Genomic DNA, 19,769 nt, shown 5'->3' with positions numbered 1-19,769 from the left:
TATGTTTAAGCTTAGTTTGTGCAAACTGAAATTGGACCAATCAGCTGTGAGCAAAGTGTCACACCTCTGATGTAATAAAGTCACTCCCCCTGTTTGTACTCAAAATTAAAGGTCACTACATAGCAAATGGTTTTTAAAGACTAAAGCGTCTGGCTTTTAACAATGCTAATTTATATTAATCATAATTTTGAATGATTTAGATATCATTTATGTAATTATTACCCTTAATCAATTACACATATATAATTTTAGTTAATCAATCATTAATAGGCACTTAGTTAAAATTAATATAAATAGCCTATATAAAAGTCATACAAATAAGCTTTAAAATCAATAAATAAAGCTATAATTACATGTTAACCTAAATGTTCAATGATCTATGTATACCTAACTAACTTCATAACCTTTTCTTGCATTGACGCAAGTTGTCCTCTTTCATAGACAGCTCTTTTCTTCTTACTGTGTAAATTTGTTTAAATTCTCAATATTTTTCAATCACGTAATATTCTGCAAAAGAGAGAAATGAATCTCGCTGCTTCTTTCGCGAGAAGTGAATCTCAGTTTCACTGCATGTGATTGGCTGTTCAGTACTGATGTCACAGCTAAGCTCCTAAACTCAGGATCAAAGCATCATGGGACCAACAAAGCCTGAATAGATTGGTTTGATTTTGTCAACTCGAAACTAATCATGTAACCCTGAGTTTGTTAAACTACCATCATGGTACAGGCCCCAGATGTCAGGATTCAGGACAATAATCGGTTAAATCATGAGATGGATCACATTATTTTACAGGTTTTGTATGTGAGAGATGTAACAACAGCAAGGTCAATGTGTCCTTGACTAATGGATAGAGTTTAACAGCAACAGTCGTGAAGAGGACACTGTTCATAAACACCGGACCTCCTTCTATGTTTACAGATTTTTTTTTTGAATGACGTAAGACTGACCCGACAGTTTAAAAAATAAATCAGGCTCCTGCTTATCGTGATCGTAATCTATCATCTCTGCTTTCTGGGGAAACTAAGTGTTTCGCCAGGCCTGGTGCTATGAAGCCACCTATAATCTATAATGTGCAGTAAAGACATTTCATGAAAACCTATTCCAAATGCCCTGACTCAACAACATAACATGATTGTCATTCTGCTAAATATTTTCACAATTTGTGGTTCATACACATTGAAAACATTACGAAACATTATAAATTATTCATTATTAGCCTGTCAATATGATCAATAGCCTACCTTGAAACCACGTGGCAATAAATGGTACATTTTATTTAGCCTGTTATGTGTTTGAAGCAGTGTTCGAATTGTGTCAATTCGAAATGTGTCGAATTGTGTGTGGGGGTTTTTGTCCCCCCACCCGCCACAACATTTATTTTTTTTGTGAGTTTACATTATTTGTCAAGCACATCCTGATAACAGATTTAAACATGAGAATCAGGTTAACATCCATCGTGAAAATGAGGATCCACTATGTCAGTGTCAGACGGGATGCCTGTAAATTCCTTCAGAAAACATGTGCCACACTTGAGCGTGTTTTTCAGACACAAATCTAATTTGGAGTAGCTTCTTGTGAAATTGGGAGTGGCAGAGGAACAATTTGTTAAAATAAGTTTTATTGTTATGTATTACGTTATATATTATGTTTCTAGTTTTAATGTATAACCGCATAATGCTTTACGGGAGGTCCGGGACCGTTCCCCAGCTCACCCTCAATTTGAACACTGATTTAAAAATACATTCAGTCAACTTAATTTCTGTTTAAATTGGAAAAATAAATAAATAATAATAATAATAAAAAATATAAAAAATAAATAAATAAATAAATAAATAATAATATATATATATATATATATTGACTGGGCTTACCATCCATTCACTCTATTACTGTTACTGGTGCGTATAGCTTCAAATATGTTTAATATCGATTCTTGATTATCAAGTCAATTAGTGTTAACTATAATTTCAGGCATTTTGGGTTTTTGATTTTCCCAGTAATTTTCCAACTACACATTTAAATCGATTTAAACCTTAGATTATTCACACTTTTTCTATTTAATCATTTATACATTTTTAATTTGTTCAATTTCCCCAACATTTACAAATGAGTTAGAAATAGTTATGTTGTGGTAATGAGTAATAAAGACCAAAATACTCTCTTATGGAAGTGATTGTTATCTTGATGATATGTTCACGTTATTAACCTATAATTAAAAAAAAACAGTTTGAGGACATGGAAAAAAAATTTTTTTAACGGTACCCATTAAATGTCATAAATTCATTCAAATATTTTTTAAGTATATAGGTTTTTGTAAAATTTTTAAATTATGTGTGATGTGTGAAAAACTAAACAACTAAAGGATGCTCATTTTATTTGTCTGCATATACTCAAAACTGCAATCTCATTTGTCATGCAATTGGCTTGCAAACACGTCATGGCAGTGATTTGAGCCAGTCATGTGACCCAAAAATATTCACAATGCAGCAGCAGAAACAATTGAAAGAATTTGAAACAACTTGTGCTTTTGGCTGAAAAATCATTTATTATAATTTATTTCTTGAAAATATATTTTTTCAGTGCCACTAGATGTAAAAAGCAGCAGTGTGCTGTGGAAATGGGGTCACCCAGCGGTGGACTACGAGTCTCAAGTTATTTGGACGACCCTTCAGTGAAGTCTGAATTCAAACGGATGGAAGCTGATTCTCATCTCACTGCCTTTCTTTCATTCATTCATCTGTGACATACTGCACATCATCAGATGCATGGGATAAATGGGGCTTCAATGATTGAAAACATTATGAAAAATAAATAAAGACAGAGATGTTGGCAAAGAGGGGGAAGCTATTTACAGAGTCCCTATGTGGCATGTCTGTCATTAAAAGCACCATTGAATGAGAAACTTGCATTGGTTTAACATCAAATTCCCTCCTTTCTCAAGCAGAGCTGAGCAGCTCTGTCATATCACAGGTTGGGTTGATGATTTTGTGTTGTAATTTTACTCTGCTTTCTTTGACTTCCTCTTGCGCGTTCCTTCACTCAGTTCCTCCTTGGTTTTGGCGGGAGACAGGGGCGCAGCAGCAGCGGCTGGGGCGGAGTGGTGGTGATCATGGGGATCTTCAATACCAAGGGGGGAGCCGAATAGCAAGTGGCACACCCAGGACTCAATGAGGGCGAACGGTGATCCGTGAGAGTGTCGGGCCGTCATAAACACCTAAACAATTAATAAAACAATAGTAAATGTTCTTGAATAATGAAATTAGAAATGTCTCAGTTATTGAGATTTATTACATTTTCTCAATGAAATGTGAGTGGTGCTTGCCTGAGCGAATGGGTGTTGGGGGCGGTTGCTTGACTGGGCATTGCTATTCAGTTTGCTCTTCGATTTTTATGCGTACACTAGGGTATGTGTACAGTACACGTTAAAGGACGGTCACACTACACTTTTTGTTTTCACTTCAATTCATATGCATGTGAATACTGGAAACGCAAGCTAATGTGAAACTTGCTGCATTCCCAAGTTCAAGTTTGGAATAGATGAATTTTAATACGTAGGGTTGGAAGTTGGAGCAAAAATGTTGTATCTTTATAAATCCAAAAAATATACATTAAAGGCTTAATGGAAATTTTGTCATTATTTGCTCATGATTATGTAATTTTTAACTTGTATATGATGGGTGAGGAACAAATTATATGCAATTTACGTCAATAAATACATATAATACAATACATACGTCAATAAACTATTTGCTGAAAACATTCTCTGCAGGGGTAATGTTTGCCTCAGGGTTGCTTGATGTAATATTACTGTTTTCTTATTATTGGATTTCACTTTTATTTTATTTATTTAATCCTTATATATATATATATATATATATATATATATATATATATATATATATATATATATATATATATATATATATATATATATATATATATATATGCAGACGCTTCTTCAAACATTTGTGAAAGAATGGGATGCTCTCAGGAGCTCAGTGAATTCAAGCGTGGTACTGTGATAGGTTGCCACCTGTGCAATAAGTGAAAATTTCCTCACTACTAAATATTCCATGGTCAACTGTTAGTGGAATTATAACAAAGTGGAAGCAACTGGGAACAACAGCAACTCAGCCACAAAGTGGGGTCATGCTCATGCAGAGGGGCACAGTGCACAGAAGTCGCCAACTTTATACAGAGTCAATAGCTACAGACCTCCAAACTTTGTGTGGCCTTCAGATTAGCTTAAGAATAGTGCATAGAGAGCTTCGTGGAATGGGTTTCCATGGCCGAGCAGCTGCATCCAAGCTTTACATCACCAAGTGCAATACAAAGTGCTGGATGCAGTGGTGTAAAGCACATCGCCACTGGACTCTAGAGCAGTGGAGACGTGTTCTCTGGAGTGACGAATCACACTTTTCTGTCTGGCAATCCGATGAATGAGTCTGGGTTTGGCGGTTACCAGGAAAACGGTACTTGTCTGACTGCATTGTGCCAAGTGTAAAGTTTGGTGTAGAGGAGATTATGGTGTGGGGGTTGTTTTTCAGGGGTTGGGCTTGGCCCCTTAGTTCCAGTGAAAGAAACACTTAATGCTTCAGCATACCAAGACATTTTGGACAATTTCACGGGGATGGCCCCTTCCTGTTCCAACATGACTGTGCACCAGTGCACAAAGCAAGGTCCATAAAGACATGGATGAGCGAGTTTGGTTCAAGACCAAGTCCTTTCTATTTGAATGGGGGAATCCTAAAATCTCAAAAACTGTTAGCTGAACAATTAAATATCCTATTTCAAATCAGCAACAAATTCTGACATGAATTGTCCCACAGATGTGGTTTCTTAAGGCCAATTTATACTTCTGCGTCGAGTGTACGCCGTAGGCTACGCGCGTAGCCGACGCCGTCGTGAGCATTTATACTTCTGCGCTGTCAATGTGCAATTACACATGCAGACGCTAGTAGGCAGTGTCCTCGGGCATGTTGGTGTAATCAAGACAACAGCCGAAGAAGAAGCAGCTTGTTGGGTAGAATGTGTACATTCATGTCGGATTATCAGCAGCAGTGAGAGAGCGGCTTTTCTTGCAGCTTGAGTTGTTGTATCTAATACAAATGAAGCATCTCTAGTTGATTAGTTAAGTTAAATAAGGTGATCTGGCGCTGGAATGCGTTTGTGAAATCATGCAGAGCTCGTGGCCGCTGTTTTCACTAGCGGTGGCTCGAGTAATCGATTGCTGTTGCGGAGACTTCATTCACGAAATGTACCCTAATGTGTCCCTGTTCTTGATATACAATTACTGATTAACATCTTTGGTTTTAATGAGAAAATAAATAAACTATACTCAGCGGATCTATGTATTTATTTACTAGCATAAAGAATCGCTGGACTACAAAATATTGTGTTATAGCAGACGTAAGGAACTATCATCTCATTTCTGGACACACACACTCCTATCGCAGATTTATTTATTTATTTGTTGACCTGAGGCGGGAGAGGTTCTGGCAGACCAATCACAACGCTTGCGGTCCGCATAGAATTGACGCGTTGTTACATTTTTGGAGAGGTGCGCGTCAAGGTACGCCATAGGGTACGCGCGTATCACACCGCCTACGGCGTAGCTACGGCCGACGCAGAAGTATAAATTGGCCTTTAGGCTCAAATTGCGTTAAAAAAGCATATTTTACATTTAGCAGACGCTTTTATACAAAGCGACTTACAGTGCCCGAATTACAGGGACAATCCCCCTGGAGCAACATGGAGTAAAGTGCCTTGCTCAAGGACACACTGGTGGTGACCGCTGGGATCGAACCAGCAACCTTCTGCATATCAGTTCCATGGTTTAACCCACTGGACCACCATCTCTCATTTTTCAGGCTAGACCAGCCAATGTGCATGTGCAGTCCTAAGCGCGAGTCTCCGGCTCCTATGGGAACCAGAGCTTCTAAGGGCATCTGCAGTGACGCAATGACTTTACCGATTGGCTCTTTTCTTTAGAAGGCGGAATGTATTTCGCCATTTTGTGTGTTGCCGTTTCTCCCATTAATAAGTAATAGGAGTGCACTGTCTTTGTAGATCTATAGTCTTTGGCTGTGCAGGAATTGACAATGTTCCAAGCATTATAATGGCAGTGAATGGCAGCCCAAAATTTGAATTCCAATGATGTGCATCCATCCATTATAAAAGAAATCCACGCGGCTCCGGGGGGTTAATAAAGGCCTTTTGAAGCGAATCAATGGGTTTTTGTAAGAAACATACATATTTAAAACTTTACAAAGTAAAATATCTAGCTTTCAGCGGACTGCCTTCCGTATTCAACTTACAGAAAAAGTGTATCTGGCGCAACGATGACGTCGCTTGAACTGAGCGTTTTTGAACTGAGAGAGGTTTGAACTTCGTAAGTTGAATACAGAAGGCGGTCCACTGGAGCCCATCAATTCACTTCAGAAGGCCTTTATTAACCCTCTGGACCCGTATGGATTACTTTTATATTATATTTTATATATTATAATGATTGGATTATCTGGGACATTTTTTATATAACTCAGGCCTGAAAGAAGAATGTCATATACACATAGGATGGATTGAGGGGGAGTAAATGATGGGATCATTTTCATTTTTGGGTGAACTATCCCTTTAAAGATGCTGAATATTACCTTGGATGTGGCCATGAAGAGTGTGAAGAGGCAGATGAGCGTGCTCTTTGACACAGGGAGCAAGTGAGCCTCCTGAAGAGTGAACAGAATGGCTCCATACAGACTGGCCTTGGTAGGGCTGAAAAATACAAGAACCACATTCTACACGTTTATATCAGTCATTCATCTAAAACATAGACAGAGACTCTTTCTCATTATGGACTTGGAATGAAGGAATGAAGGGCATGATTCATATAGACTACCTTTATGCTTCTTTATGGTGTTTTTTTATATATATATATATATATAATTTAATTTACAGATATGATCATGCCAGTAGAAAATACTTTCCAAAAAGATGACTTTTTTTTAGTAGATGACTTTCCAAAAAATTAGCTTTTGTGTACCAGCAAAGGTTTTAACCAGGAAACAGACCACTCACAATGACATGTTGAGAACTTCATTGGTCTCTGGCTTCCAGACTCCTCGCAACAGCTGCTCGAAATTGGACATGAGAGCGACCCCTGACCCTGGGAGTATTAACAGAGACAATCAGCAGAGCGGCACAGATCTCCTGAGCAAGAGTTTTTAAAGGGTCTTATGGAAGTGTTACATGACCCCCAAAAATAAATCCCTCTGGAGATATAAGATACTTACCCTTGACATAACCAGTAATGACCATGATCAGCCAGCCATGGTGATATGCATGGTGAGCGTGATGGACTCCAGCAGCAATTTTACGAGTTCGGACCACTTCTTTCAAGGCCACTAGCACAAGTTTCACAGGCAGAAATGCCACACATTTATAGAACAGGTTAAGAGGGCAGAAGAAAACCAGGTACCTGAAAAAAAGAGAGAAAAAAGACATTCTGATAAATAGATATTCACACAAGAACCCTGTTGTTTAGAGTTGCACATGTTGGTAAGAGGATTTCATCAAAGTAGTAAACTTGGTGGTATGATGGTATATACCTTGTCATGGGAAAAACATGTTAACTGGTCCATGTTTTACTATATATTTTGATATATTCACATAGCTATTAGTCTGCAGAACTGCTTTATGTTATTAGCACATGTAATCGATGAAAAAACATGGAGTAAATGTGAAAATACAGAGCGAGACATATCCCAAATAAGTCAAGATGTGGACAAAGATGTTATTAAGGGATATAAAACAAAGGAGTTTAGTTGTTTAGTTTACAGATTCATAGCAACTTACCACATTTAAATAGAGTACAACTGATGTGTGCTAACAAGTCTGTATATTAGGTAATGGCTTCAGATGTGTCTAATCCAATCGGAATGTACAGTGAGGACTATTTGTTTTATAGTATTAGTTTTCCTCATATTATTGTTTTACTGTACTAGTCGCACTTTAAATTGTAATTAATCGGATTATCAAAATAGACATGGTTATTAAAATAAAAAATAAACCATAACTATCAATAATAATTATTTGTGCTGGAAACAAAACTTTGTATTATATATATTTTTGTACTTGTTTTGTTACATTTCCTGCAAAAATAACAGTTTTGTGATACATAACATTACTGAAATTCAAAAATATGCATACTGTGATATAAGATTCTGTAAGAAAACTTAATACAATGAGTTATGACATTTTAATCAAGTTATTATCATGTTATAAACTGGTTAATGATGCAAAAGCACAATTGTCAGATTATTCATCAATGTCTGTCAAGGTCAAGTTCTTGAAATAATCTTCGAGGTAACTTCAGTGTCATATGCAAAGTGTACAAGCACTGAACCATTTAAAAGATCCTCACCACACAGCTGAGGCCAGGAGGATGTGACTGTTGTTATGGAAATAGTCGATGGGAGACACACCAAGAATGATGTCTGCTAGTATGTAGCTCCCAAAGCAGTAGAGCATTGCACAGAGCCATGAGGCCACTGGGCTTCTACGGGACACTTCCACAGCACCTGATCAACACAGACCATTATATATGACATTAACACTTAACATTTGCATATATATATATATATACTCCAAAACTCCATTGACTTTTATTTTAAAAAAATATTCTGTTCTTGTAACACAAAAAGAGAAATGTCATAAAAGGGGCCTATACGACTTGTTTGCCAAGTGATTGTTTTCTGTGAACAGACCAACATTTATATTGTTATTCAATGAAAATAATCCCTGGATCAATGATCAGTTGAACCTAAAAAACTGCATTAAGCAGCCTGAAAGAAGTCTCTGTTCATTGTACTGTAATTGCACTGAAAAATTCCAAAAATGGTTTTAGAACAACATAATGGTAAATAATGAGGAAATGTTCATTTTTGGGTGAACTACTTAACTCCTTTGTACAAGAAGTCAATTCATTTTGGATCAAATTGATCAACGAGTTTTTAATAAACTTGTGAAGTTCATAACAAAAAGGGGACACGCCAAAGACATTCAGAAATGCATCCACTTTCTTGCAAATTATGTACAGTAACGTATGTTAAATATATATGGTTTTGATTGGAAATTAGAAAAATGCAAAACAGTAGTGTTTCAGTGGTCTCAGACTTTTGGAGGCCACTGTACTTTAGTCAATGTAAAAAATATATATCTCTGTGAAATTGATGTTAATAAATTTGACGCTGTGGTTGCCAGAACTTAACCATAAAAATACAGTAGCAACATTTAAATTGTTTCAAATGTAACTTAAATTTACAGCAAATTATGTATATTTCATTAATATTAATATACAAAATTACTCAAATTTGCTTTTAATCGAATAATATACTGACAACCACCATAAAACCAGGCCGTAAAGAGAAAACCACATGATAAATAAAAGAACATAACACGTAGCATTTCTTGATGTAAATTTTTATATACAGAAGGTTTAACAGCATAAGATGTAACATAATATCATATGTACATAACTGATAAGAAAGAAAAATGTACTGCTAATTCATTCATTTACTCACCCTCAAGTTGTTTTAAATTTGTATGAATTTATGCTGAACACAAAAGAAGATAGTTTGAAGAATGCTGGTAACTAACAACCCCATTGACTTCCAAATGGAAAAAAAAAATCCTATGGTAGTCAATGGGGCCCATCAACTGTTTGATTACCACCATTCTTCAAAATATCTTTTGTGTTCAGCAGAAGAAAGAAATGTATACAGGTTTGGAACAACAATTTTTGGGTGAACTATCCCCTTAACTGATTTTTACTGTGGAATGTTTAGTCTTTTACCATTAAAATGAAAACATTTTTACAGTGTAACATCAAAAACATTACTCTCTAAAGCAGTGTTAGGTTTACCACATTATCTCTGACACCACTAAGAGACGTTATATCAAGATCTTGGGGTCCACACACCACCCCTCTGAAATCTCTAGGGATGAACACATCTTACAGAACAGGTGTAGCTTGGGTAGTTACGCACCCAACAGGCATTTTGAATGAAAAATGATCCTCTCAAATGTGGCCTAAAAATAAACAGAAGCCTAAAGCTTTTTGTTCATCTCAAACTGCAGGCCTGTTTCACACCACGACATCCAACACGCACAGACAGCTGACAGGATAGCAACTGGCTAATGTTTGGACAAAGTGGTGGATATATATATATATAAATATATATATTTATTCTATTATAGCTGTGCCCTGGTATATCTGAAAACCTGATGCCATTTTAAACGGTTAGTTCACCCAAAAATGAAAATTAGCCCCTGATTTACTCACCCTCAAGCCATACTAGGTGTATGACATTCTTCTTTCTGATGAATACAATCTCAGTTATATTAACCAAATGTCCTGGCTCTTCCAAGCTTTATAGTGGTAGTGAATGGGAGTTTCTGTTTTGAAGTCCATAAAAGTGCATGTATCCATCATAAAAACACGTGTACGGCAGTTAGCGGAAGTAAGAGATTACAGTTCGTGAAGTTTTAAATATTGATATTTTTCTTACACAAACACATTATAAAGCTTGGAAGAGCCAGGACATTTGGTTAATATGACTCTGATTGTATTCGTCAGAAAGAAGAATGTCATATACACCTATGGCTTGAGGGAGTAAATCATGGGCTAATTTTCATTTTTAGGTGAACTATCCCTTTAAGTGATGCACGCTCATTAAATTAAAACATGGAAAAATCAATCTCACCTAAAAGTATAACTACTGGATGACGACTAACGTGTGAATTGCACTAGTCGAAATGTCACCCCAAAATGAATGACAGTTAAGGACATTTCCCCACATTAAAAATAATCTCGTTCTCATTACCATAATGGCAAAAAAATGTTTTATGTAATGCCAAAAAAGCTCATCCTTTTAGATGATACAAACATATTTTCATAAAAGATTATTTAGGCCAACCACAAATGAAAAAAATTGGCTTATAGGCTACATAATGGTTTTGTTCAACTTTTCAAAATTGATTCTGTTTTATTTATTTAGCTATTTTTAAGTGTCCATGTAGGGAATCGCCATTGAGAATAATAGGAATTACAAAGTCGTAGTAAAACGTTCCTCAGCAACAAGAATTTGCTTAACAAATTTACGGGGCTTCGTTTTGTCCTCTCTGCTTCTGTCTATTTAGGGCGCTTCTATTTATTGCAGCGAGACTCGCAGAGGAATGTGCACAGACTCTATCGTGTTTCGAGGAGGGTCTTCGAGAGTGAGACAACTCTTCACCATAAAGAAAATAGCCGATTGAGACGTAGAGACATGAATAAAATATTGAAAACGCACGAACATGACTATTCTGCATTCTATTGCAAAAACAATGTCGGAGTTACAATGAACCCTGAAACAAATTAGGCTGCATAACACTTGTTGAAAACAATAATAATTAGCCTATGATTTGAGAATGAATTGTTTCATATATAACGCTGTTGATTAATTTATAGCACATGCCTTGTTCCACGCGTAAATGCAAAGATAAATAGCCTATAAAATCTTAATTTAACACAAATAAAGCTCTAGTGCAAGATTCTGTTATTATCCCTAAACAACAATTCCACTTACCTGGTTCATATTTGAGGTAGAGTATTGACACGATATAATAAGCGACATCAAAAACTGGAAACATCGCCATTTTCGAGAAATACTGGGCAATTTCGCCCAGATTGAGGACATCTAGCACGTCCATGATGTTCTGACTCTACCGCATGAACAGATCTTCAGGAGACTCGCCGTGTGCACGAGTGAAAGGCTCTACTCACATGCAGATGCCTATTAATACACAGCACAAGCTCAGGCGCACTGTTGAGGTGAAATCAACACACACACACACACACACACACACACACACACACACACACACACACACACACACACACACACACACGGACGCTGCTCACGCGCAGAGACTGCCTACTGGATGACCGCGACATGCGCGCGCTTAATCGATCATCAACTAAGCCATTTCGATCGTAAATCGCCTAATATAAGATAATACTATGCTATTCTTTGAATATACATTTTGGACGTGTTAGTAGCATATTCTATTAATTGGGTTGTGTGAATCAGCATGGTGAATGGATTTCAGTGTTTTTGAATCAGTGAATGCAATGCAGTGTTTTTGTACCAACATGGTCAAAGTACAAAATCTACTACATCATTTACAGGGCACAAGCCGATTAGCTCAGCTGATTCTGCAGCCAAAGAGCTTGCTTGATCAACATAGTCTGGTTCAGTCCCAGCTTTAAACTGGTCTTGTGTGCTGCTAGTTCTGAAACCCTCCACCTCCCCCAGCTCCACCTGTTTAGATCTGCTTTAGCATTTATGTATGCCCGCGGATTTCCCAGGTTGATTTCCACCAACCACTACCATGATCAAATACATTAACATTGTCATATCATTCTAAAAAAGTTGTCATGATTGAAATGCTGATTTATTAAATTATTATTTATTATTATTATTATTATTATTATTATTATTATTATTATTATTATTATTATTATTATTATTATTATTATTATTATTATTATTATGTGTTGTTTTAACTATATATATATCCTCCTGGGACCCACGACTAGACTTTTGTCCACTGTAGTGGACATTATATTTTTGTGAATTTCTCTGACATCATACATGTCACAGTTTTTAGTCTGGATGTCCTGTAAAGAGCACATTTTGGGCTTTGCATAGATACCAAATGTTTGGAGGTTTCACCAGGTCAACAACTTCTTGGTCTTGGCACTCTTATGGAAATATGATATTTTTAATTATAAATTAAATCGGATTCATTTTAAAATTGTTTGTTATAAATCAACATTTCAGGAAAATGTTTTGGGGTATTTCTAATCAAAATATGACTTTCTGTTACAAAACGGCATTGATTTCATAAATGTCCAGTGGACGCCAGGACTTAAATCATGTTTATCAGGCATTTTGGAGACATACCAAGTGAAAGAAATTACACATCAATATTCTTATGAAATATTAGATATTATTATGAAAATGTTGCCAATTATTACTCCCGTTATTACACTTCTTTTTTCCAGAAGTTGCTCCAAGAACACATTAATATGCAAATTAGATGCAGTATAGATACATTGTATTGAATGGGAAAATCCAAGTATGGCCATTTAGTAAAATGGTATAGCAATGCATTTCATTATATCTTTCATAACATAGTTCAGAATAATTGAAACCTAAAAATTGATTGGTGAATTAAAAATAAATCCCATTGTTTTTGCCTATACATGCAATTTAATGCCATTTTATTTTTTCCTGGTGTCAACTACAGAGGACATATCATGACATATGAATAAAATATAATTTTTCCACAAAAAAAATGTTATGCTCTAAACAATGTAATGACATTAAAAAATACTCAATTCAAAAAACCTTTTTTTCTGGGTCACATATACATCTTTTTTTTATGGATTGCATGTTTACCTCTTATAGTTTACCAAATGCATGTTACTGTAGGCCATTTCTGCCCCCAGATTTTTAGCCCTGGAATGGATTATATTTGACTCTTATCATGCTGTCTGCGGTACTTCTGGATATTAATTTCTCTTTGGAAAATTTTCATCATGTTTTGCATGATTGTGTAAGTATGTAAACATTGTTGTTTCCTTCTTTCATGCTGTAAAAAACAAAACAAAAAAAAACAATATATATATATATATATTTTTTTTATGTATTGCATTTTTGCCTCTTATAGCTTACCATATACATGTTATTGTAGGCCATGCTTAAAATGTAACACTCAGTATTGTATAGGTTCATGGCCAGGGGCTGAAGAGGATCCATGCCTCTGGAGCTCCAGCTCCCCCTCTCTTGACCTACTGTGGGCATGATGGGTGGAGCTGCATCCCCTAGCCACACCCTAACCCTATCTCTCCACCCATTAAACAGGTTAAGCTCCTTGAGCTCCAGAATCCAGATGCTCTGCAGCGAGCACTATTTGCTCAGTGACAGAATTGTCATGTTCTATTTCACCCGTGAGGTGGCGATGAAGATCTAACGACTCATACTGTGCCTTATACAAAGATCGAAGAAGAAGCGGAACCGAGGCGGATATAATCGGCCAAAATGATCGGAGATCTTTTAATTTTGGGGTAAATTTCACTGTTACTAATGTTTATTAAAGCAGGAAACGTTTTTGTGAAATATAAAGTGATTTGTTATGTTTGTATGTCTAGTATATATGAATTTCCCAGTGTAACAGCAGTTTGTTTTCCTCTCCACGTCACACATCTTCTGTCGTGTTCAGCACTCTGCTCATGAACGCTGGCGCTGTGCTCAACTTTAAACTGTGAGTAAAGACACAAAAGTTGTCTTACAGTTTTAGTTCGGAGGATTGTTTGTTAATCTGTGCGGTGTCTTTGCGCAGAAAGAAGAGGGAAACACAGTCTCAAGGCTTTGGCGATGAATCTGGATCATCCAGCACTGGTAACAGCAATTCATTAACGTTGTAACGAAGTAATAGTTAATTTAATGCTGTAATTTAATTGTAATATTAATAATCCACTAATGGTAAAATGCTTCGTTTTAGTTCAGCATGCAGTTTCAACTATAGTTTTTTTTCTTCTTTTTTTTTCTTAAAGTCTGTCTATCTATCTGAAAAAAAGAAAGTCCATCACATACATCAAAAAGTGTCGAATCGTCTATGTTGTAAAAAGTATATAAACTAGAATATTAGGTAAAAGATGCTGCATTTCTGCCTTTAGATTTTTAGCCCTGGATCTAATTTGACTCTTATCATGCATTATTTGTCTTTAGGTGACAATATCAGAGAGTTTTTGCTGAGTCTGCGGTACTTTCGTATATTCATCGCCCTTTGGAACATTTTCATCATGTTTTGCATGATCGTGTAAGTATTGACTGTAAAAATTTGAGTTGTTTCCTACTTTCATGCTTGTTTATGCAATATTGAAAGCTGTTTTTATGGAGAGTTTTTACTGTGTAATAGAGTTCTATGTGTGCTTTGTCTTCTTTTCAGGTTATTTGGATCATAATACATGGCTGTTACAGTGAGGATAACTACAAACACAAAATATATAATTATTGGGTGGATTTCTTGTAATGGTTATTTTTTTAGTGCAGGATGTCTTTAAGTCTTATACTTAGTCTTATCCAACGTCTCACAAGACGTCTGTATATTTTGTACAAAAGTGTGTAAATTAATATTGCTTTTACTTTCTGTGAATCAAATAAGGACAGAACATGGGAATTAGTTTTTGTTTGATTAAAAAGTACAGTTTAAAACAGCTGCGCACTACAGAGAAGAGTTTGAACTGTCTTCTCACAGTAACATATATATATATATATATATCTACTGTCAAGTATTTCACCCAGTAAGAGCTAGGTTTAAATCAATGTGCAGTCCATTCATGTCAAATCTCAGTATGGGAAATCCAAGCTTTTTGATCATGATATGAAATAATAAATTACACATTTTAATAGCTACTGTTTGATTAATATGAATACAAATTTAAGCAGTTGAAAATTCAGTTCTGCTATGAAAATGTCAGTGTTAAATGCGTTGAGGCACCTTGCTTTCAGGTTATAAATATTGACTTGGAGTGTATTATGCACCAAGTTATGGCTGACTCTAGCCGATGTGAAAGACCTCAAATATGACGAAAAAACAAAAATTCATAGATGTAACAGTTTTGTTCCTCTAGTGTTCTGCAATGTGACCAAAAAATTACACCATACACAGATTCCATTCACAAACTACCAGATTCCAGACTTTGTACACAGAAAATCCTGCAAAAATCTCTTGTGGTCAAACGGGACTTGAATAAAATGAAATGGCGATAACAGTGTTTGGACCGCTTTTTACAGAACATTTGCAGAAAAGGGTTTGGATCGGAAGCTCGCTTTCTGATTTGGTCTCAATCAAGACAATCGGGACTTTACCCAAGATTGTCAGAAGGAGTGATCTGGGTCCAAAATTGGCCCAATTTATCTTGTAATGTGTGGGTGCCTTTAGTTTGCAGAAGCACCAAGCTGTAAAAAGTGATCAGTTGACTACTTAAAAAAGTAAGGAAACCCGTTGCCTTAAAATTAAGTAATAAACGGCATGCATAATTAAAAAATATGAATTATGTGAACTTGACAATTCCACAAGACCAGGGTTCTTACACATTCCAAAAGTCCATACTTTTCCAGACCTCCTTTCAAAGGATTTTTCAGACCATATTTAAAATAAATGGTTCACACAGTATGATTTTTGATTAATAGTCCAGTCATTTGTAAATGTTCTGTTTTTCATTGGTTTTCTCAAAGTGATAACATCCAGAGAAGAAACCTAACCTTTATAGCCTGCATATATTCACCTCTGATACATGACTGATATTGTAAATGTGGTCTGATGTTGCATGATCACCAAACAGCAAAGTACAGTCTGATTTACATGATTGTTTGCGCCTTTATCTTTTGCTGGTTTGAGTGACACATGCACATTCATTTAGTGAAGTTTAAAACCGACTCACTTATGGAAAGGAATTTGACCATCAAACAATCACTCAAATTTTACCATGAAAACACTCCACTTGTAGGGCTGGGTATTGACAAATTTCATGACTCAATTTAGATTCTCAAGCTTGCGATTCAATTCTGATTTCAATTCAATATCAATTCATTGGGGTATGTATCAGGCACAGTACAAAAACATCAACTAGGTAAATGTAACATTACATGGCAGGAAGATAAATCTCCTAGAAAAGGATTGAGCACCCCTGGTTCACAAGCTTTATTGATGTCTTTTTGTGGTTTAAACACTGATCGAGCTATTACTTGAAACATATGGATTTCAGCAGTTGTGTATCATTTAATATTCCTTCTGACATTATATTTCATGCTATATCCAGTAGAAAAGAGATGATCAGTTTCATGTGCTCCATGCTACCGCTTCGCTTGAACTGAGTGATTCACATTAATGAGCACTAGAATGGTATCTATTGTTTGAATTTCATAAAATGGACTGGTTACATAAAAGTAAAAAAAAAGCTAGTGATTTGGGGCTGCAAATTATGGTTAAAAAAAAAAAATACATGGAGGAACTGATATTAACCCAGCCTGAGATAAATTGTCATAAATCCTTAATTTTATATTTTAGAAAACTGAATAGGAGCAATAGTCTGGAAACATTTTCCATCTCAGGAAATTACTCAGATTCTGTACTTTTCCTAACTGTAGGAACCCTGCATAACTTAATTTCTCAACTACACATGAAGTTCATTCAAGGGAACATGCGTCCTCACTGTTCAGTGAAGTCAACTGATCGCTTTTTGCAGCGCATTACTGTTAACTTCAACTGGTATTAAAAAAAAACACCTCATGATCAGTCTGGGGGATTTGATTTTAGGTTCCCACACCTTAGTTTACTTCCAATTCAAGGACACATTTTAAGTGAGAGCAAGGTTACACCATATTACCTTGTAAAAGACAGTTACACTTTTCATGCGTTATACACAACTAGACAAAAAAATATTTTTTGGCCATATGACATTCTATATGTTGCATTTCTGTTTTGGATAAAACTGAAGAATATCAAAGTATTCCAAAATGATTTGATATTTTGCATGGATTTCATTGAAAAGAGCTTAGGCTCATGCAACCAGAAGTTAAGATACATGAATATGCTTTGAAATGCTTACCTCATGGGTTTACATTATAAGTAAAACAAGTTAACATTACAGTAAATAAAATACTTGGGCAACAGATTATCATAATTTGTTTATTGAATATACAGTCATTGTCTGAACATATCTGGGTTCTGTGTAAGCACTGAAAACGTGTAGGTGCCATCATAGCACACTTTTTTTGAAGATTGTAATTGCAAGTTAAAAATCACTTTGCCCCCAGATTGAAAATAATTCATAAGTTTAATGACTTGTCACAAACCAACCATTAATTTAATGGGTGAAGGCATAGGTTGCCTCAATCACTGGTAAATGTGGGCTGCTTTGCAGACAGCCATCACACACTTCACGTAAGTTTGGCACTGAAGGGCCTTTGGGGTACAAGTCTTTCAGAGCCCTAGAAGTGCACAAGAGAAAAGATTAAAATCTACAATTGAAGTTGTGAATGGAAGAGAAACTACATACAAACACTAGAATAAAAATACACAGACTACCTTCACATGTTGGCATCCATCAAGGGACACTCATGTAAAAGTCCTCTTGAATTACAATGCTTCCTTTTGAAAGGGAGAAGAAAAAAAATTAATGACAAAGAAATGCACATGTAACTTTGTATGCCAAGCAAGTCTGGTGGTGCTTCAGATAAATTGGCTTTTAAGTTTAGAGCAAATGTCAACACTATCGATCTGCTGGGGAAAAAAGATCAGTCATCATGTGCACCTGGTAAAACTGCAAACACAAGTCTCAAGGACATGTTCAGCCTTACCTGTTTGAGTGCATGTAGGACTTAAGAAACAAAGCCTGATGACCATGAGGTTATCCGTTTGGTTCTAGCATGATCTGTGGGGACAAGAGTAGTAAAGTTGTTACCATTAAAAAAAATCCTTGAATAGCTCTAGGTTTTTGCAACTGCCTGGCTGCTCAGTTCACTTGGCTTATTTTCTTTTAAAAATTAAGTCAACAGAGTCGATCTGCTGGGGAAAAAAGATCAGTCATCATGTGCACCAGATAAATGGCAGGCAAACAGTCCCAAAAACCATGTTCTGCCTTACCGGTTTGAGTGTGTGTAGGACTTAAGAAACAAAGCCCGATCCCCGCGAGGTTATCCATTTGGTTCTAGCATGATCTGTAGGGAAGGGAGTAGTAAAGTTCAGTTACCTTAAAAAAAATACCCCTTACTTCTTGAGTTCTCAACTATCTGGTTGCTCAGTTCACTTGGCTTATTTTCTTTTAAAAAATTAAGTCAACAGAGTCGATCTGCTGGGGAAAAAAGATAAGTCATCATTGCTACCAGAAGTTTTAGAGCGGAGTCTAAAGTGAATCTGAACTCACCAAGATCGGAGTATGCGCTAGAGCAAAGATCCATTTTCCAACAGCCCACATACTGAAACAAACAAGATAAAAGGGAGTCAAGTATATTGTTAGAGAATTAGACATTTACAAATAATCTGCTATAAAGAAACTGAAACGATGGCCAGTATGCAGTATTACGATGAAACAGAGTCACATTAACCTAGTGTTTGGACATTTCATTTACGTTAATACGAGAAACATTACAGTTTTTAATCAATTAAGTTTCGAAGGTCTAAACGCCTTCCCGCTTGCAACGGAAACGAGCCACGTGGTCGGCAAACTACACGAAAAACCGTGATTAAAGTTTTTTTTTAATCCATACAATTTAAGCACAATGTGAATTTTTCAATAACTCCATAACATCTGTTTTTACAAACACTTAACTTAAATAAATAGAGTAAATAGGAGTAAATACTGCTTACCCTGAACAAAGAAGAAGGAACTGGGAAGAACGAACAGGCGACCACGCATTATATAGTCCGTGCGCATGCGCAGTGATGGACTGTCGCGATTAAAAGACGTAGACAAGCGGTAAATCTAAAGGTACATTTTTATATAATTTTAACCATTCAGGGTGTGATGTTACACGCAAAGCAACACATATCATGCCATTCTTTATATCATTGTGTTGTTATTTGTTTAGCCTTACTTTAACATGCCTGAAAAAGTGATAGCTCACTAAAATATTTATGATCATTAATTGCAATATGCAAC

At 36.0% G+C, this 19,769-nt stretch overlaps 2 protein-coding genes and 1 long non-coding RNA gene across 5 annotated transcripts; 1 reads left to right on the top strand and 2 right to left on the bottom strand.

Moving 5' to 3' along the window:
• Window positions 1-2,359: 2,359 nt before the first annotated feature.
• On the bottom strand, window positions 2,360-11,924 carry tmem38a (transmembrane protein 38A). Its single transcript, XM_079844858.1, has 6 exons — window positions 11,623-11,924; window positions 8,418-8,574; window positions 7,288-7,472; window positions 7,073-7,160; window positions 6,652-6,769; window positions 2,360-3,215 (listed from the first exon to the last, which is right to left on the bottom strand). Exons 1-6 carry the CDS (start codon window positions 11,744-11,746, stop codon window positions 3,000-3,002), a joined length of 888 nt encoding a protein of 295 aa, XP_079700984.1. The 5' UTR covers window positions 11,747-11,924; the 3' UTR covers window positions 2,360-2,999.
• A 2,114-nt stretch (window positions 11,925-14,038) lies between these two features.
• Window positions 14,039-16,282, top strand: smim7 (small integral membrane protein 7; the record flags this gene model as incomplete). Of its 2 annotated transcripts, XM_079844095.1 has the most annotated exons (5): window positions 14,039-14,168; window positions 14,324-14,365; window positions 14,444-14,502; window positions 14,833-14,923; window positions 15,053-16,282. In XM_079844095.1, the coding sequence occupies exons 1-5, from the start codon at window positions 14,143-14,145 to the stop codon at window positions 15,066-15,068; spliced, it is 234 nt and encodes a 77-aa protein (XP_079700221.1). In that variant the 5' UTR covers window positions 14,039-14,142. The 2 variants fall into 2 exon arrangements, with proteins under 2 accessions (XP_079700221.1, XP_079700222.1); XM_079844096.1 differs by lacking the exon at window positions 15,053-16,282 and having other exon boundaries at window positions 14,833-14,927.
• Window positions 16,283-17,415: 1,133 nt separating this feature from the next.
• On the bottom strand, window positions 17,416-19,548 carry LOC307142920. Of its 2 annotated transcripts, XR_013818530.1 has the most exons (6): window positions 19,478-19,548; window positions 19,035-19,086; window positions 18,755-18,828; window positions 18,469-18,542; window positions 18,197-18,259; window positions 17,416-18,099 (listed from the first exon to the last, which is right to left on the bottom strand). It is a non-coding gene; the product is annotated as an uncharacterized lncRNA (long non-coding RNA). The 2 variants fall into 2 exon arrangements; XR_013818531.1 differs by lacking the exon at window positions 19,478-19,548 and having other exon boundaries at window positions 17,787-18,099; window positions 19,035-19,153.
• Between the last annotated feature and the right edge of the window lie 221 nt (window positions 19,549-19,769).

The sequence above is a fragment of the Gobio gobio genome, assembly GCF_949357685.1.
Source record: "Gobio gobio genome assembly, chromosome: 19".
Lineage (NCBI taxonomy): Eukaryota > Metazoa > Chordata > Actinopteri > Cypriniformes > Gobionidae > Gobio > Gobio gobio.
This window is presented reverse-complemented; position numbering and strand designations above follow the sequence as displayed.